Below are 21145 nucleotides of genomic sequence, written 5' to 3'. Positions count from 1 at the left end.
GACAAGTGAATCAGAGGAAATAGCAGAACAAAGAATAGGAAATAAGTTAAAAAAAAAGGAAAAGAGCAGAGGGCAGGAGTGTTGTAAATTATAGTGGGAGGAGGAGGAAGAGAGGAGGGAGGAGAACTCCGAGGCTGACTCAGAGGGATCCCTTTTCTCTTCTCATCTCATCTCCTCCCCTCTTGCATCCCTTATGGGCCTGAAGAGAGCTGCGTGACATAGCTCTGCTTTTACTCTAGTTTCCCTCTCATTGTATTTCTCATTCTTTCTTTCCTGCTCTATCGACCTTCCAGGGGAACAAAGTCACCAAAAGGCGGTCTGTGTGGAACAGGAATACACCAAACTTGGAAGTGATCTATTAATACAGTCTATGAGCACTAACATGACAGACAAACCTGATCACCAATTCAATGGATGAATTCATAAGGATTAGCAAAGTTGCTTACTCAGCAGCACACATATATTATGGTTTATGCTGTGGAAAAACACAATACTACACAATATATGAAAAGAATATATATAATGCTGACAATAATTGCTTTGGTTTTGTATTGATATACAGATATAACAGAAAGTTCAAGCATCATGTTGATAAAGGTAAAAGTCGTTGTAGAAACATCATGTAGCCATGACCAAAATTGTTTAAATAGTTATACTTTTCTTATTCTTACGTATTTTTTTCTTCAGTATTTTAACATACATTTTCAAATTAAGACCTAAATTGTTTCTCTTTTAAAATATCGATTTAAATCATGTTTGCAACAAGCTGTATGTCAAATTACCAATCGTTTTCAGTTTTAGTTTCATCGTTACTCGTTTTATACTGACTAACACTGATACGGAAAGCGATACAGCAGCTCACAAGATAGACGCCTCAGTCATCACATTATTGCCACTCATGGGTGCAGTGAATAACACTGATTATCTCTTTCTCATGGCACTGGTTAGTGGTTGGGATATATAAGGTAGCAAGTCAACAGTTTCTCCTCAAAATCAATTTGTTAGAAAAAGGGAAATGTGCAAAGTTGAGGATTTGAGAAAGCTTCACAAGGACCAAGTTGTAACAAGTAGATTCCTGTCAGCTAGTAGTCATTCAATATCATAAGAAGTTTAAAGGTGCATGGGGCAAGTTTTGAAGTTAAATATTATTTATTTTCTGTCCCATACATGCCCTCACAATTGCCTGACGTGTAAAATGAGTTTTCTTCTGTTTAACGCAGTTGCCCCATTAGGCTGGATTAGTCAGTTTATGGTTAATCATTGATTCAGGCTGAATCCTCCGGGTGTGTGCGTAGGTGTAACGTGCTGCGCGCTCTCCTTTACCAGGCTACTTTGTTGACTCTCCGCCCTAATCGATGCACTAGGAAGAGAAATTGGGCTAACCTCAATATTTATAACTTTATTAACTCAGAAGACATTATGCTTCTAAACAAAAAACCTGTGCAGTCGCAGCAGCTGATGCTTTTCCTCTTCTCCCATGCAAGTGCTCAACACTGGTGTCCTTTCAACTTGTCGCCATAGGGGGCAAACTTGTGCAAAAACTCTGGAACTTGTGCTGTGCTCCTTTAAGAAAGCCACAGAAGAAGTGAAAAAGCGAAAGGGTCATTGATGTGCATGGGGAGTAAAGGCTTGCCCATGTGGCCCCAACCGACAAAAATGTTACTGCAGCTCAAACAGCTGAAGCTGTTAGGAGAAATATGTTTCACACTACACAGTGCACTCACGGGTCAAACTATAAAACAGGTAATCACAATGTTATGCCTGATGAGTAATAAAATAACACAAAAAAATAGTTCCACAGATTGTTGTCTTGCCAAAGTGACACATTTGCCACAGAATGAGTGAGTCAATGGTTCTGACTCTCAAAGTTTGAATGGGCCTCATCCTGACTACATACTGAGAATATGTACAGCCTAATTTTCTTTATAGGCTTTCAGAATGTGGCTTAATGTATACAAATCAAACAATGTGTATGGCTTTTTATGCTATTGGACCCTTAGTTATGTTACTTTATGTCATATTGCTTTTCAAACCGTGTTACAAATCCCACCGATGTTACTTGATCTATTTTAAATAATATTCAGAAGAAATTTAATATCATTTATTTACAAGGTAAACACCAAGCACATCAGCGGTAATGTATAGCTAATAATATCAAGCAGTTAAAACGAGCACTTCAACCACATGATATTTGCAGATGGAGGGAATTAAATATTTGAATACCCCGAGGTCAAAGCTAAAGCATATGACATTAAATCAAGAGCAAACAATGGCAACTACTTGTGCAACATTCTATTTATCTCTGAAGTCAAAACTTGGATCTGAGAAATGCACACAACCCAACTTTATTAATAATTGCACAGTATTTTCTCCCTTTCAAGATTACGTTCTGATAAGCTTTTTCTCTTCTGCTTTACAATTCAACTTTAAATTAGCTTTGAATTTATATTATTTGATGTGTGTGTATAAGTCTGGTGTCTGTCTATGTGTTTTTGCCACTGTCATGCCTCAATTTCCCAATGTGGTACAATAAAGTTATTCCTTTTCTATTCTGTTGAATTATATTCAATATGTAGCTATAGGTTAGCTTGTTACTTATTACTTTGCCAATGTGTTTTTGCCACTGTCATACCTGAATTTCCCCATTGTGGGACAATAAAGGTGGTATTTCTTATCTTATTTATGTATGCAGAAGATTTAGGGACAAATAAACAGCAAGAAGTGCAAATTATAAGTTAATTACAATGTCATCTTTTCAAATGTGCCGCAGTCCAATTGAATTATGGAGTCTTGGTTGATGAGTAACCTGTTACTTTTAGAAACATCTACTGTTTCTGCTGTAAGGAGGTCTTCCTCTTATATATATATATATATATATATATATATATATATATATATATATATATATATATATATATATATACACTTTAATTATTTGCATCAAATGTATAAAGGCCTAACTGTTGTTGTAGTGTAATTTCAAAAATATCTTCATGGTGCACTGATACTTGGAAATGAGTTTGTTTATTGAGATACTAATTATAAAGATGGTGCTAAGAAGGTAATAACTAATGACTAATTTGTTGAGGTGGTTCCAGCTTCAATTAAAGCATTTAGAAGGCATCATTTTAATAATTGTGTTGAATGCAAGGGCATAACAGTTACTAAACTCAAAATGTACTTTAATTGTTTTCTCCCAGAAGAGCTTGTATTGATGACAAATCTTTAAATGGTGTGTAAAATGTTCTCCAGCACCTCTCAAGACTTGTCAATATGTGGATTCTATGGTAGTTCATGTGGCAAAATAGCTTCATGTGTTTATGTGGCAAAATAACATCTGATACTCCCTCAAATAAACCTTCACAATTCGAGTATAAGAAATCCTGGCCCTGTTATTAATTTGAAATAGATATTTAAATCCAAATCTTATACCTTATTCCAGGCAGTGCTGTTGCAGGATTGGTTGTTAGCTATTCCTAGTATGACAGCATCAAAGCAGCTCTATGTGTTATTGTATGTGGTGAGCTGGATTTATTAAGTATTGACTACCAGTTTAGCTAAATTTATTTCTTATGTCCAGTACAATAACCACACATACACTAACATGTCTTATCACAGCTCATGCATGTTCAAACTTGCCTAGTATCTGGCTACTAATAGGCAAATCTTAACCTGTGGCATTTAATGGTGCATGTAACTTCATGTCTTTTTAAGCTCAGTAAAAAAGTCTCAGTGAGTAATGTCATTCCATCCTTGACCGCAGTCTCAACATAATCCTGCACAGCTTGTGTGCTCTTACTGATTTAAAGACATAGAAAATGCCAAATCAATACTGAATTGAATTATATTTTTACCTCCATTCGTCGTCTGTGGAAGTGGATTTGACAAGGCTGACAAATATGTGGATATATGTAATCAGAGTCCATTCCTCTGGGTCATCCTTCCTATCCCGTCCTTGATGCAATCTGCCGGGTTTCCTTAGATAGAACACTTTTTAAACAGTCTGTCTGTATGATTTGATTGAATTGACATTGTAAAGTGCCTTGAGATGATGTGCTATGATTTGGCGCAATCTGAATAAATTGAATTGAATTAAATCTTTGAAAGATGAGCGAAGGAACTGGTATGATGAGATTGTCCAGATGTAAAAACTGATGTTCCCGTGCATTTCATTTTATCTGGAGTTGTTCTGCAACTGAGTGCGTGTTGATTTGTAGAATTATCAGCCTGGAAGTTGCCAATATAGTTCAAAAGATGTATCTGGTTGATCTAAGAATAAGGTGGATAATTGTTTCATGACTGAAAACTTGCTTCCCATTTTAGATTAGGTTAAATTACTTGTTGCAAGCCTAAACATATAATCCCTGCAGACGTTATGGGTTTCTCTGTTATGTTGTTTTTGTTTTAATAAAATGAAGCCTAAGTCCAATAATTTAAATATCATGTAAACAGTGAATAACACAATGCTTTGCAACTAGAGGTAAAAAAAACAGTTTTTTTTTTTATTTGCTGAAAGCTACTCTATCTGACACAACCTTCCTGTACACCTTTTCTAACCTGGCACCTTGGCCGCAAGTCTAACGCCCATGGCCGAAAACGAGTCGGTCCAGGTCAAACTGTGCATCACGTAGTACATGATAGAGAGGTTGTTAGCAAAAAGCATATCAGTGTTTCTGTTGAATATGCATTTCCATCAGTCAATAACTGCTGTTTTATGCCACAGCAATCCTGTTCATGTTTATTCATACACTGATTAACTCTGCGACTGCTGTTTCTGCTCTGCTTCTAATTACCATTTTGTGTGAGGCTACATCTCAGTAAGTTAGATGTATGTACCGTAAGCAGATCTTTTAATTTCAGTGAGAGGCTAAATGTGGGATAATCCTGTCAGGCAGCGCGCACCATATGGGGACGTTTGGAAAACAAACAAGCTGGAAAAAAAGTGTCAAAAAAAAACTAAAAATGTAACGGGAGGACAGGTGGTGTGGTCAGCATGGAGCAGGTATGTGCGTGGGCAGGACTTTGCACCCTGCTGCTACTCTGATTGGACAGTAATGTCCTTGCCTAGAGCATGTACCCTGTCCACTATCAATACCACACAAACACCTTGGGACACGGTAGATGACTAATGAAAGAACCCTTTTCACAGACTGACATTAGCAGATTATGACATATGCAAATGACTACATGGATAAAGTAAACGTGTCAGCGTTTAATACTTGTTTAGCATTTAGATGATTTAAACATGGTATGCTATTAAGGTGGAAGGGTTGATTCTTTACATAACAGTGATCGTTTGTTAGTCCAGTTCAAGACCTATGAGTCACTGTTTGCCCTAAAAAAGCTTTTTTTTAAACTTTATTTTTATGTTTTTCAAATGCTGGCAACTGTTGTTGACTCATCCCAAACCTGGGGGCGTGGAATAATTTTATTCCTTCTGTAACTTTTCTTGTTTTTCCTTCCGGCACAGCTAATGTGCAATAGGGAACTGTGCCTGTTATGGCTAGTTGAAATGACCTTTGCCTGTCTAGAATATCATCCATACTATCCACACATGTATGTGTTACTGAATATCACCTGTGGTTCTAGTTTATTTTTATTTATTATTAAAAGTTACAATACAATCATGGCTGATATTGACATTGTTGCAGGTTTCCCTAAGTAATTCTTCAATCGACACTGGTTTCCACTAATTTGGTGAAAACTGATTGTGTCAGTGCATGTGACACATTGATAAAAAAACAAAAAACAAAGGGGCACCTTTTAATATTTGATCATCATTCGGACATCTTTGCAAGTGACCATGGTTAGGGCTCTGCTATTTTTTAGTGTTATCATTTGAAAACTGCATTTTGTATGTACCCGAGTTATATTCATCTAATATATTTTTTTTTTATATGAAATATTCTAGTTTTTTTTATGAATACATAACAGTGGTCTTTAACCTTTCACCCTTCATTAAATCCTCTACAGAATAAGGTGCAAAGTGAGCGAATATGGTAAAACAGTAAAAACACTGCATTTGAGACATAGAGATCAAGGCACATTTGATGCTTTCCAGTTCTATGCACTTACACAGACTTCTAAGTTTGTTCTCCCTCTTTTACTTCATCGTTAAAAATACTTCTCTTTAGCAGGGATGAATTACCCATTTTAATTGTTTCAGTAATAGTATGCAGTTTGTAGAGTAAGTTTATTGTTTGTCTTTTGATCTTCCTCCAAACGCTTTGTCTCAAACAGGTTGCAGAGAATGCGAACAGAGAGCATTGAACATTGGGAGAGATATTTCCTCCACCAATGTACACCAAGTGTTAAATGCCACTGAACTTTGTATTTTACAATTGCTCAAGGAAGGCTTTTTGAAGATGTTTTATCCTCCCTGATATGTTTTCTTTTCTAGGTGCTGCTGCCATTAGCTGTCTGGCAGCTAACAGATATTTAGTCGCATGTTTGCTCTCTTCATAATGGTTTGGTTTGACTGTTTAGCTGGTTACATCCTTGTCAGATTTATCAGATTGTCAGCATTGTATCCGAGGGCCAGATTACACTCAGAAGTGCAACCAAAACAGTAACACCATAGTCTATCCCTCTATATAACTTGTCCATACAGCAAACCTTTACAATAAGAGCCTTTTCCAGGTATTAAGTTCTCGGAACTTCAAATAGCATAAGGCAAATTAAAACCACTTACAGGCTAAATACTGGTTTTTGTGTTGAGGCTGCAGGTTGGAAATCTTTTCCTAACATATTTAATTCAATACATACATATTCCTGAGAGAGATGTCATTTGGAAAAATACTAAATACTATGGCTACAAAGTATTTTGAAACTTTGATGCTGAATGCCTGTCCAAATTCTTAGTTATCTGGGACCCTCTGTTTATCTAAAAATGTTTCAGCACCCATCAAGGAGTTTGCCAATTTTTGAGCAACCTGCAGTTTGACTATATGTATAAGCATTATCTCACCAAAGTGATAGGGGGTTTAAAGAAAGAAAAAGTAAGGCACAGCAGCATTAGTTCTAAGCATGCCTTAGATATTCAGACAGCTGGTTGTTGAATACTTAAAGTCTGCAGTTTATCTAACTTGTGGGAGGCAATTACTTGTCTCATGTTATGCAAAACCAGTCACACACTTAGACATGAACACAGACACGTTTTGATGCAAACAACAATGGGGAGATGTTCCTTCTTGCACATTAACAGAAAAAAAAGCACTGGAACACACTAAGTGCTCCTCATGCCACTACCACATAGAGATAAAGTATAATTACTTCTCAGAATCTCACTGTGGGAAACTAAATATTATATTTAGTCTCTAACACTTTGATTGCACACTTTTACTTAAACTGATGCTTGAAAAGATAATAAAAGAACACTGTTAAAAATTAAGACATAAAGATGCAGGTGCAAAAATGCCCCTTGAAATGAAATAGATTTTTTCTGAAATCACTAAATACGTAATTTGTTCAAATTACATGTCAAAGCCGGAAAATACACTTAGCACCTGTTGCTTGGTAACTGTAAGGTGGCTTTGCATTTACTGTTAACAATAGCATTTGTATGATTTGTATGTAGCATTTCTGAATTTTATCATCCGCAGTCTGCCTCTTGATCCTGTCCAAAACTCATTTAAGAAACAATGTACAAATATAATTTCCATAACCTTTATAGCTTATAAAATGCAAAAAATAAACTTCTTCAGGTAAAAGGTTTACCTGAAACATTTTCCACTTTATGTAGCAGTGTACAATGTGTCAGATCCATTTAATGTGTGACCTGCTCTGTGTTAGGATCACAATAGGCGCTTCTGGAACCCGTGCAAAGGTAGACCTGAAACCACCCAATAGAAGCCACACATGTTTGTGCATTTTGGGAGTTTCTATTTCTATAGCCGTTCGAGGTATCCTCCGCTACCCATGGCAGTGTTAATATTCTGCACACACAGGGTGCGGCCAAACCCCATTAATCATGTTTGTGAATGTCTAATCTCAACATTACTTGCACTGGTTTCATTTTCATGGCTGTCTGTAAGATTTATAATGGCGTTTTGAGAGGGTATATGCGTTCTGGTGTGTGTGCGTGCATGCGTGTGTGTGAGTGTGTGTGTAAACCCCCTAGATGTAATACAGTGTTATGGAAGCATGCTCTCAAATGTGTCACCTTGTTGAGGTGAAGAATGTCCCAAACTTGCACTTAATGCCTTTTGTGGGAAATGGGGAGAATGGGACACAGGATGTGGACAAACACTTCTGCACCTTAGAATTTCCCAGAAAATGTATATGTCTATGTGTATGTTAGTGAAATTCTTTGTGTGTGTGTGTGTTACAAGAGCTTGACCTGGTTACCATTCGTTACCATGGCGACGGTAAGTGGCCTTTCAAGAGATGTCCGACAGGATGATGAGATCAGATTACATCAGTGAAGGGAAAGAGCGGTAACAAACGCTGAAGTGAAGTAAGGTATGGTGCACAAACAGAGGATGTAAGGGGGTTTAGGGATGGACCTCGGGGGCCTACATGTGGAGTACACCAAATGGGGTCCAAAACACAATCCCTGACTACACACACTGGTACAGTATACACATTTGGAAACATCAGCTGTCAGCTTAAGTACACACAATAAAAGCGAATGCATACTAGTTTTGTGGTCCTGTGGCTGTCAGGAAGTGCTCAAGTACCAACAGCTTATTTCCTATGACTAAGAGTCTGCTTGGAGAGTCGGATGTTGATGGGCATTTTAAATTGTAGACAGCAGGACTGTTTGTCTAGCCATAACCTGTCTAGAGACACTGTCTGCAGACAACAGAGCAGGATACGGACAGTAACAGATTGATTACTAGACTGGGAGCAATTCTTAAATCTGAGCAAGGAGCTGGTTAAGTGAAAGACTAAGACTTCAGACTTTAGATCTTTGATTTATCTACAAATTATATCTTGTAAGAAGCATTTCAAACCCTTCCGGACTAATTTTAGTTGTACCAAAATTTATTTTACCTGAACTATACTATAACTCAACACTAGTAAACCTGACCAAATAATGTAAATATTAAAAGCCAGACCTATGTGACTACAAGCAAGGATGGATCTGTGTTTTTAAGTGTCGTTTCACATTTTTATTCTATTTTTGAAAAAAAATGAAAACTGTAATTTTACCTTCATGGTTATCGGTAATGTCAGTGTAATCATCAGCGTCGTCAGTGCATGAGGCGTCAGCTAAAGGATATGTAAAGGTAAGAATTGTGTTCATCCTAGCAGCTGCATAACACAGTCATAATATGGATATATATCTCTGATATTTTCTAGAGAGATGTTTTTTAGGACATACCACAAACTTTATAATTTAAGTTGGTGATTGCTTCCTGCTAGTTGGGAAACGGAATACATGAGGGAGATGTCTTGTTTTGGACAATTTTAAGGCACCAATGTGCTTTCACCAAATCCGATAAAAACTTGCAGAGAGCAAAACCAAGTTATTCAAATATCAGGACTTTTATGTACAGTATAAAAGTAATAGTAATAATAATCTTCATAATCATCAGTGTCATCGTATGAAATATTAAAGGCGGAAAACAAGGGAAACAATAAAGTCATGTCTGGCATTTAAATGGGATATACTGCTACTTTATTCTCCATCTATGTAAAATGCTCCAACACACATGATTCAACCAGGTGGATCCTTTCATTATCGGGTTTTCTTACTTTGTGAACACCTGGTCATCAGCAGGTAGTTTGAGTCAGGTGTGTTTGAGCAGGAAAACGTCTAAAACATGTGTGGATACTGATCTACTACAAGGTTTTTTAGGCTCTACTTTTTTTACTCCACTCTATTTACCATTGGAGTCCAGGCAGCCACTTGATTCTACAAGTAAATATAGAAAAAAATAATAAAAATGAATATATGAAATATTATTACTATCTATACAATACAACAGTTTTTAGCAACTTTATGACTACTGTCAATTAACCACTTTCCCTCTGAACTTGAACCAGACACTTTTATTTTATAATGTAAGTGACAAAGCTAAATATTTAATAAACATTGCCAATATGAAAACCTAATCTTCAGGTCGTGTGTTATTACACTCAACATATAAATAGCTGACACAGACAGGCTGCTAAATCCTGGGACAGATAAGAAAACAAATTTATGTAATTTTGACTGCACCTATTAAAGTTTTAATCACAAACTGCATAGGAAGAACATATTTCTATCTAAAAGAAAAACTACCAGTCAAGTACTTTTCTGTGAACGTGAACAATAAACAGAGCTCAAATTTCTATGCTATAGTGAGCAATCCTCATCCGCCTTAAAACTTTAACTTTCTAACAATACTCTTGAAAATATTACATGTGTAGTTTGATATTACTTTGTAAAACACATCAAACTAACACAGACATGCAGTGCATCAGAAAAAACTTTGCTTACACAGGAATCACCAGGGCTTCCTAAATAGAAATACAAGGAGAACTACTTATTGTTTGCTCATTACAAAAATTTGCAGAAATTTCCATTTTATCAGAGAGTAAAGTACTACTTGAAGACAAAAATACATAATTCAGACTTCTTAAAAAAGGCTTTATACATTGTATCTCATTTACTGGTATGTGTATCTATGAATGGTCCCCCTAATCAAAACATCCACACACAAAATTATCTTATAGTTAGATTTACCCAGTCTGATCTGATGGTAGACATGCTCCTCTAGTGAAGCTGGTGATTAATGAAGTTATACAGAACACAGGGAAAACAGAGAATAGTATTAATCACTGTGTGTTTTGAGGGGCTGGGGAAGGGGCTAAAAATCCACCTATAAAAACAATGTTCAAACTTTCTGTGGCAAAAAAAATTGCCATGGACAGGATCAACAACTTTGTAATTTGTAATTTCTACAAATATGTTTTTCCATATGAAAATGCTGAAAATTACACAAAACACAGCTCTGTAAGTGGCACTATGATGAAATAAAAATATAAATTGTGGATAAGAAAAATTGGTAAGCTGGAAGTGCATGACCTTGTTTAGCAGCTCCACAGCAAATACTGTGACATAATTGTTCAAAAAAGTAACAGAAAACAAAGACAGCTTAAAAAATACGAAAGATACCTGGACAGACTACGTTTACATTTTCTGCAACAACAAAATGTGTTTATGGGCTACAAAAGTGGATTTTACATATGTCCCCTTTAAGGATCTGAAGAGATGATAGTTTGGGGTGGAGTGTAAGAGTGCAAGCAGGGCTATGAGACCTTTTTTAATAGTTCTATAGTATCTAAATGATTACACATGCTCTATTTCAAGACAGTTTTACTCTGGTAAGCATTTCTGTAAAGTAGCATTCAAGGTTTCTAAAATTCTGTTTCAAAAGAAAAGCAAAGGCTATGAACTATGAAAATCTTTGCAGGTCCAAATAATATAACCTATGTGGAAATTAACCAAAACAACAATTAGAAATGAACCGCTGAACCTGATAAAGTTCTTGGTATATTCACCCTGAGAACAGACTACAGAGACCTTCAAAGGGATCTAACGGCATCTGTAGGAAGTACAGCTTACAGGAAAATCGACCTCTCAGTCCACAGGATAGATAGCATCAATGTAATCTAAAAACCATGTAATCTAAAAAGATTACATGGTTTCCTTCTCATTAACTACCACCATTACAGTTACTGTACTGGACGACACTCATCCGGACTTGATTATGTTTTATACACTACAAGCCAACCTGGCAGCATAGCCAATGCAGATGAAACATTCTGAATGTAGCATCAAGTTCCTGTTCACAATGCCTGTGTGTATGAGCTTGATGGATTTTGGGATGCATTTACTGAATGATCTGTCAATGTTTCATGATAGGCAGTATTTTACCCAATTAAAGCCGGGCATACACCGTACGAGTTTTTGCCCTTTTTTGGCCGATTCTTCAGTCGTGCGAGAATTTTTTGGATCGGGACGAATTTCAGCTGCATCGTGCGTCCTGTATCATGAAGTATACATGGGGTAACGAGGGGCGATTAGCCTCTCACGACCACCTCCTGTTCAGGAATCGGACGGTTGGATGAAAATCAAACATGTTTGAAATTCAGTCGGCCCTCGTGAGCGCATCCTGCTGTTGAAGCAGAGCTACAGTTTAATCACATATATTGTGATCAGTGAACTTTTAAACCCTGTGGTATTGTCATACAGTTTGACCTGTATGTGAGCAAAACGATTGAAAATATCGTACAGTGTATGCCCCGCTTTAGGTACGCAATGGTGTTGCCAGACAATTGCTGGAAAAATGGTGGAAATTGAAAGAAGACCTCAGTTTTAGATTGACAAAAAAAGAGTCACATTTTCAGCGCAGAGTAAAAAAAAAAATAATCCAGCTTGAATAACATACATATGCCATGCTGCTTTGGCCAGTAGTGTAGTTATCCTGGCCGGATGACACTCTTTGATGTTCCATATTCTTCTAAGTAAGGTTAGATCAAAGTTAGGTTTAAATTTTCACAGTTTTTTTTCCTTCTTTTGGAAGGAAAATGTTACTCCAGAGCACATTCTTATTTGTTTTAGAATATCTTGATGTTATTTACATAAATGCATGTCCTGTGCATTGTCATTTAAAAAATATTTTAGTGTTTATGTTGTTTCTTTGTGCTTTATTACAGGTAAGCCAGGACTCATTGTTGCCTACTTTATGAGATAAATTAGAAAAACTAATTAATGAGAATAACATTATTTTAACTTTCATTATTAAGCACCCACTGGCATGTTACCACATTATTTCTCCAGCTTGCTTGAATATCATTTGTTCATCATCCATAGATCAGAAAAGGTTATCCTGGTGACTGACAGGTTGCATCCAGAATCAGACAAATGTGTTATTTAAACGTAATATGCATTGAATAACCTTCACAACACAATTTTCATTCTTTACCTGTTCTATAAAAGCAACTTTTTTGAAACAGCTGTAGCAGAGCAGTGTTACTGCTATCACTTGTGCTTTTTCTTTAAGTATTGGTTTTGTGTTTTAGAGACAATCATGTTTTACTTCCACCCTGTTTTTCATAAAACATTAGCCACTTATTTTGATCAACACTCCTTGGAAGAGGAGATATTCTATCTTAATACAATAATTCTAGTTACAGTATTTTTTCAGATAAGGAGCACCAAATTATAAGGCGCTCTAAATATTCTTCCCAAGTGTGTAATATCACTCCGCCCCTTCTCATACACAGCTTTCTCCTGAAAGGAAGAGCTATCCATCTCTGTCAGGAGGACAGAGTAGTTGAACTACACTGCACTGTTTCTAACATAAGGTCAAAATAAAGGGAACTAAACTAGCTAAGCATCTAGCGCAGTTTCTTTTCCAGTAGGCTCCCACCCGCACCTGTCAGTGAGAACAGAGAGGGACTGTGATGCCGCACGTCCTTAAATACGCCTTGAGTACGCACGGAGTGAAGTACGCCCAAGTATGTGGGGGGCTTTACATGAATACACTTCTAGCTATGACATTACAGTCAGGCAGTCTTGCAGACTGCTCAGGGGGCTGATCAAGTAGTGACACAGTGTACCGTAATGCTTTGAATATCTATTGAGCGGAGCGGCTTCGTTGCTTACAAAAGTTGTATTTACACATTTTAACAGATTTCTGAGCACATTGTACCACATAAAATCGGTCAGTAAGCACAACAGTAATTCAGACCTTAAAGTCTGAAAAATACAATAAATAAAAAGAAAGATGTCATCATACACGTGCTGCCAGGGGGTTATGATATTACATGTATTGAACACCATTCAATAGTTCATACATTTTCCAGCCTCTATTACTGTTGAGTTCAGCGGCTGTTCTTGTGCTATCATGATTAGTACCTTTGGTACTGTCTATCACATCAGATTTAATAGCTTCCTGTAGGACTTCTGAATGTCAGCATCCAAACTGCTGATGGTGCATGTCGTGCCAAGGTCCTGTCCCTCCAAAATGGTTTCTTGTCTTTCATTGGACATCCTCTAAGTTTGTTTTTTCTTGTTCAGTTGTGTTAGATACAAACTCCACTCTCTTTAAATTCAAGACTTTCTTCTCTTTGATAATTAAAAAGATTGAAGTACACAGACAGACAGACAGCCAACACAATACAGTGATGGCTGTGATGGTCAGTGTTGCATAACAAGGCCAGATGGTTTACTTGGCAGGGCCATAGTTTTGGCTGCCATGATACTGTATGCTTGTTTCCTGTATGTTTTACATGAGAGAGCTACAAAACACTGTGTGTTCACATTAGTGGCAGGGTTATGGATCCAGTGGACGGCTGATCCATTCAATAGTTGGAGGCATGCTACACTGCTGCAATAGTTCCAGGGATTTTAGTTATAATTCATTTTTTAAGGGGTTCCAGTGGTTGGAAATAATTCTCATCTCCTTTTATAGTTATTTTCTCAAGAGCCGCAGTGTTTCTTTTCATGAAACAAATACATTTCCATAAAAAAAAAAACATCAGTAAGGATTAAATGAAGGCGACATCCTGATAAATGTTTGTAGGTGAGGAGAAACAGGAAGTAAGCGATTATGTATGTCACCCAAAGCCTAAACAGAAATTTAAAATTGACCCTTAAGCTGTACTTCCTGTCCCTCTGTAGATGTGAAAGGAACATAAGAGGTCTCAGCATGAGTGCAACCTGACTACCTGGACTTTCTAAGGACATGAGGGAACTGTTTCCATTACGCTAATGTGGGTCTGATCCATGGTGGCGTGGAGAGGCAGGATGTAGGGTGCAGGGTCAATCTAGAATTGGGTGTCTGCGGACAGGTGATAAGAGGTAGGGGCAGGCAGAAAATCTGTTGTGCAGGGAGGAAGCACTCTCTCCGAAAGGTGGAAAAACACATCATATGTATGCACACCAACATTCAAAAGCACATGGGACCTGTTTGAATTTGCAAGCTCTCCTTGCAGTGATCGGAAGATTTGTTTGCGGGAGAGTACACATTTCTCAAGTGGATTCAAACAGGACCAACAACTAATTGCTTTCATTGTGGCTGTGGGGTTAACACACTGAGGTTTGTTGGGGGGGGGGGGGGGGGTATTTTGGTTTGTGGAGGATATTATGGAGTTTACCTTCTACGTCATTACAGTCAAAGTCTGGAGTGAAGCATGAATGGAGACAAAAGCACACACACACACAAACCCATGAAAGGAGAGCCAGTGCTAACAGCAGAAAACAACACATTTAAAAAAAAGGCAATGAAATGGTTATTCGCAATGTCAAGCTCAAACATCACTGGAATGACTTTAAGGCTGAAAATGAAGCATTGATGGAATCTCTGGAATCACTCATATAAGACACATTTGATCACAGACTTTCTAATAGAATGTGACCACCAGCAGGAATAATGAAAAGTAAACACAGGAAATGTACACCGGTATATAAAGTATTCATTATCCTTATACCGAATCAACACAGATAGAGAGAAAAAAAAAAAACATCTCAAATCACAACTTACCTTTGACCCGTTCTCCACGGTTGAGCTGGATCTCTCCCTCCCCCTGAGGGGCGTAGGGCTTGACCACTATGAAGGTACGTCCTGGGACAGCACTGTAGAGCTTCCGTTTGGGCCCACGAGGGCCTGTCAGTGCAGGAGGGGTGTGATGAGGTGGGCTTGGATCTCGCTGCACTGAGCCAGGGCTGTAAACAAACACATATGTTACTGTAGTGATTCCGGGGAGCTGGTAACTGAAGCCGGTTGTCACTGACATGGTCGTCAATGGGACAGCGACCTGGTGACACCCCCTGGTTGTTAATGTTCCCAGGGAGGGATTCAAAGACATGCCTAAGTACCTGCCAATCAACAGTCAGTGTTCCACAGGAGAATCATGAGAGAATAGTATTCTCCTCCCAGACACTCTTGTCCTCCCCCTGTTCCTTCTCCAGTGGCAAAGAAAATATCCTTGCTCTCTTTTACCCTCTCCCTGTTAGGTTTCCCCTCTGTCACGCATCCTTTTCGAGGTAGGCGAAGAAATTTGTACCGGTAGGAGGAATAGCCCTGTTTCCTTTCCTGTGTGGTTGTATCAGGTCCGACTGGCAGCCCCCTTTAGTGAAACACATCCTGAGTTTGGGTTCCAGTGGAAGTCCCTTCAAAAGACAAACAGAGATCTCCTGAAAGCCCCCCACTCCAGATGCTCCCAGCTGGGCTAAGGATCCTGCCTTGTCCTTGGTTCCCGGTTCTCCTGCTGTGGAGGAGAGAGGTTAGGTCTGCTCCCCAACTCCTGCTCCCTCTCCCCGGAGTCCCGCCGTGCCTGCCTGTCCTCTCCCCTCCACCCCTCACACACACGCTCACACACACTCTAGCAATGCTGCTGCTGCTGCTGCTGCTGCTGTGCTCCGTGGCTCCCCTTCGTTTTGACGGCTCGCTCGCACTCACACGCCACAAGCCCTCTATGTGCATTCTAGCTGTGCGCCCAGGCACAAACACAAGACAGCCCCCTCCGCTCCTGCTAACATTGCACCTTCACTGGCATGGCATACGCCGCTGCCAGCATGTCGCTAACACATCGCTGACACACACCAGTCCCCGAGCACAACTGATCTCCTTCTGCCTGTCTGCCGAGAGCGTGCATGCGCCATAGCTCCCTGAGGCAGGCAGCGCGAGTATATGTGTGCGTGTGTCTGTCTGCATGTACACTTGTGTGCAGAAGGGGCGGTGGGTGGGGGGGAGGCAGAAGCTCTAGCCCATTTGGTTTAATTGTCGCTCCTGACTCATTCTCTTTGCCATGACTCCCCACCATCCCTCTTTCTTTCTCTCTCACTTCCCTTTCTCCCCTTTCATCCTTCTCCTCTACATTTCTTCACTCTGCATCTCCATTCTCACTCTTTCCTGCCTCTCTTTCAAGCAACGAATTCTAATACAGCAACAGCAGAGCTCCGCCCAGTCTCCATTCATCATCACCACTGCCGCTGTGTAAGTTGCATTCAGCATCACTCCGCTGCTTGTGCTGGCAGAGCTTTCTCTTAAACCTCATCCTTTTATTCAAGAGAAAAACAGTCTTAATGTGTAATCACACACATATTTAACAAAAAACAGTTGTTCATGTATTAACCTGGTCTTATGTAAGTCTATCTCCATTTTAAATACAAATGGTTAATTGCTCATTTACTATCACTGGTCACTTGACCATTGGCTGAATTGAACATTAATTGCATTGATATTTAAACTTCCATTTCTTTCTCATGTCTTATCATCTTTCAACCACAAGCTTCAATGCTTTAGATTAGGGTTTTTTTTTTTGTGATTCCCCAAACCAAAGTAGAGCACAATTAAAGCAAAAGCTAAATACTTATTTTCAGAGATATAAAAGGTGTGGTGTGTGTCTGTGTTCAGATACTCTCTTAAATCAATACTTTGTTACCCCCCTTTTGCTGTAATTACAGCTCTTTTTAAAATGTTTTCAGGGTACCGTAGGTCTCTACCACTGTTGCACATCTAGTGACAAAAATCTTGGTCCATACTTCTTTGCAAAACAGCTCAGGATCGGTCAGACTGCATGGATATTTTTTTAAGTCTTAAAGACTGGATTAGACTTGGGTATATATGTTTGACTGGACTGTTCGAACACATGAATATGTTTTGATTTGAACCAATCCGTTGTAATTGGCTGTATTTGCAGGGCCACTTCAGGGTGAACCTCTGACCACGTCACATGTCTTTTGAAGCCTCTTTAAAGTATGCTTCCTCTTGGATTGCCTTTTTATTTAACTCTGACTATGCCCCCATCAGCTATCACCTCATTTTATGTCCCTGTAAAAAAAAAAAAAGTGTCCCCACTGCATGATGCTGCCACCATTTACTGTGAGGGTGTTGTGTCCAAGGTGATTCAGTGTAGAACGTTTTCCACCACACATGCTGCTATCTAGTGAGGCCAAATCGTTGTATTTTGGTCCCTTCTGAAAATAACTTAGGGCCTGTCTCAATTCAGGGGCTACATTCTTCAAAGAACAAATGTGTAGGCCGGTTATGTCTCAGCGTGGCAACAAAGGCTGTCCCAATTTACAAATCCTTTAAAGGTTCCTTCAAATACAGCTGACAAATGTGTCCTTTTCCCCGATTTGAAGGGTGGGTCCAGTGTATCCTTCCTTGCTAATCCTATCCCATGATTCATTGCGGGTTGAAGAGAACTTTTTTAACCAGAAACAAACATGGTGGAGGGGAGTGAAAAGCTGTGAATAAAGTTAGTACGCTATTGCGCTGTGACATAAAAGTAACTTTTAAAAAATTTTTAGGCGAGAATTTATCTGCTCAGTTTGTTGACATATGACTTGATTTTAAAAATGCTCGGACGTGCTCTGACCACAGCTGGCTCGCTTTGTCAGATTCCAGCTCGCCAGGCAGCTGAGGCTCACCACGCCGGTAGAGAACGCCTGGCTTCCAGCTGACTGCGGGAGTCTGGGCTCAGTATCCTGAGAGAGAATGTCTTACTCCCGGCACTTTGCTTTACAGCTCCTGCTAGATATCTAAAGTCAATGTTTGGTTTGTTCATTCTCTACAAATAGATTGATTTAAGGTTTTCTGAAAGAGTTATGGTTCAGTGTGTAAGTTGGAAAATGTTTTTCTAAATTACATAAATGATATTTGTCATCAATGAATTTTGTTTAGTGGTATATATCAACATAAATTTAAATATGTTGACTGATTAATGAATTACAACATAATAAAAGATGATAAAGCAACATTTTGAATAAAAGATTGTGGGCTATAATGAATATGTAATGGGGAAAATAAAAACCGTGTAGGCCTACAGTTATTAACAAAGCAGATGATACAGCGGGATTATTTTCGGGCTCCGTTTGTTTGGCTTCAGGTCCCGGTTGCTAGGCAACATGAGTAAAGCTAAGGTAAGGGCGGGGAACAGCTAGACCGTCCCAATTTACAAGCCAATGTCTTTCGGTCTTCTCTTTTTTGCGGTGCACAAAGGACCCGGCCTACGTAGACCGGTTAATTCGAAAAATGCTGCCCTTGAATTGAGATCGATCCTTAACGCACACATTTGCGGTGTGCCCTACATGCCTTAAGGCAAACTGATAACTGATTTCTTTCAACCACAGCTTTCTTCTTACCACTCCCCAAAAAAGGTCCAATTTATTTATAGCTGTGGATGTCCAGAACTCTTCCAAAATCACTATTGAACTCTTGTCTGTTTCTCAGGTTAGTCTTGTATTTAAGAGAGTTGGAGAAGGAAGAAGATAAGGCTGGACAATGTGGCCACTTTATCATTATTACCTTTTGAAACACAAGTTTAGACGTATTTTAGCTTCACAGCCACCTTGATTTTGGCAAAGATATAAGTTCACAACCTTGTCAGAGAGATTTTTGTCGATATCAACATCACAGTACTCGAAAAATGCCACCAAGAAGGTTTTTCCATCAAAATATCTTGGATGTAGAGCAAATTGCTCACCTGACAGATTTCTCTATAAACCCAGAAGCTGGTGTGAAGAAATGTCCTCTTAAATCAGAGAGTTCTGAGATACACAAATTAACTTTAAAGCATCAACAAACATTCTGTGTTGTAGAAATTAAACTATAGTTCTTGATTTATTCGCATATCTTTTTGAGCATATCAGTGTACCTCACATAATCTGTAGCTGACATTTGGCTAATTAGATTTATCATAAGCCTTAGCCAAATAAGGTTATATTATTATGATTAAGTATGATTACAAGTTTTCATTAACACAATACAGAAAAATGCTTTCTAGGTTTCACGCTAAACTAGCTTTACTTGTTTGCTTTCATTTTAAATGAAGCAGCTAAAAGGTCACAGATCTGTAACATATAGTGGATAACTATTCAATCATCTGAGGTTAGAAAACAGCAACGGAAAAAAGTTGTGCAACTGTCAGTACAACAGAGAATACTTAGGGGACTCATATCAATAGGCAATACTTCTACAGTCTTTTATTCTGTTCAAATGTGACAGAAGAATTTTTGTTGTAAAAAAATGCTGTATCTGTTATAAATCTTTTTTATTTCTCTATGTTGTCTTTTGCAAGTAATTCTATATACCCTAGTGCTTTATACATTCTCCTACCAACATGCATCTCCTTGGCTTTGTGTGTGTCCCATTTATAGTGCTTCCAAACAGCCCGTTGAGTCCTTTACATGCACACATGAGCAGTCGTCAGCAAAGTCTGGATGCGTGGATGCATTCATGAATACCAGCCCTGCTTGTGTAACGATGGCAGGGCAACGATACAAACATGCAACAAATACTAATACTAATTAAAATATTTAGAGCTTGAAGTTAATTTCAAGATTTTTTTCGTTGTTTACATTAATATACATGACGGATCACAGCAAACAAATCGGATTGTGTTTGATATAACTACACTGCCAGGCAAAAAAAAAAGAAAAAAAAGTTGCCACCTGGATTTAACTAAGCAAATAGGTACGCGCCTCCCTTTGGATATTTACTGCATGGATGATTATGTTTCAGCTGGCAAAAAGTTATTTAACACTAACTGATGCAATGAGCTGCTTCTCATCTCATTAACAATCATGTCGAACGACACATCACGTGGTCGAGGAAAAGATGCCAGTCTGTTTCAGAAGGGTCAAATCATTGGCAGGCATCAAGCAGAGAAAACATCTAAGGAGATTGCAGAAACTACCAAAAATTGGGCAAATAACTGTCCAACGCATTATTAGAAACTGGTAGGATAGTGGGGACCCATCGTCTTTGAGGAAAAAAATGTGTCTGGAAAAATTCCTAAATGATCGTGATCGCCGATCACTTAAATGTTTGGTGAAATCAAATCAAAGAAAAACAATACTAGAACTATGTTTAATAGTGAAAGTAAGAGCATTTCCACATGCACAATGCGAAGAAAAGTCAAGGAATTGGGACTGAACAGCTGTGTAGCCTTAAGAAAGCCACTAATCAGTGAGGCTAACCAGAATAAAAGGCTTCAATTTGCTAGGGAGCATAAATATTGGACTCTGGAGCAACGAAAGAAGAGCATGTGGTCTGATGAGTCCAGATTTACCCTGTTGCAGAGTGATGGGCGCATCAGGTAAGAAGAGAGGCAGGTGAAGAGATGCACCCATCATGCCTAGTGCCTACTGTACCAGCCTGTGGGGGCAGTGCTATGATCTGGGGTTGCTGCGGTTGGCCAG

At 38.7% G+C, this 21145-nt stretch overlaps 1 protein-coding gene across 1 annotated transcript in view; it reads right to left on the bottom strand.

The window, feature by feature from the left end:
- The window catches only part of LOC105920427 (SH3 and multiple ankyrin repeat domains protein 3), a 174407-nt gene that overhangs the window by 36770 nt on the left and 116492 nt on the right, over nucleotides 1-21145 (bottom strand). Inside the window, exons 12-13 of the mRNA XM_036134898.1 lie at nucleotides 15480-15661; nucleotides 15094-15117 (exon numbers count right to left, since the gene is read on the bottom strand). Of these exons, the coding sequence (XP_035990791.1) occupies nucleotides 15094-15117; nucleotides 15480-15661 (206 nt within the window). The remainder of the gene's footprint in view (nucleotides 1-15093; nucleotides 15118-15479; nucleotides 15662-21145) is intronic.

The sequence above is a fragment of the Fundulus heteroclitus genome, unplaced genomic scaffold, assembly GCF_011125445.2.
Source record: "Fundulus heteroclitus isolate FHET01 unplaced genomic scaffold, MU-UCD_Fhet_4.1 scaffold_93, whole genome shotgun sequence".
Classification (NCBI taxonomy): Eukaryota; Metazoa; Chordata; class Actinopteri; order Cyprinodontiformes; family Fundulidae; genus Fundulus; species Fundulus heteroclitus.
This window is presented reverse-complemented; position numbering and strand designations above follow the sequence as displayed.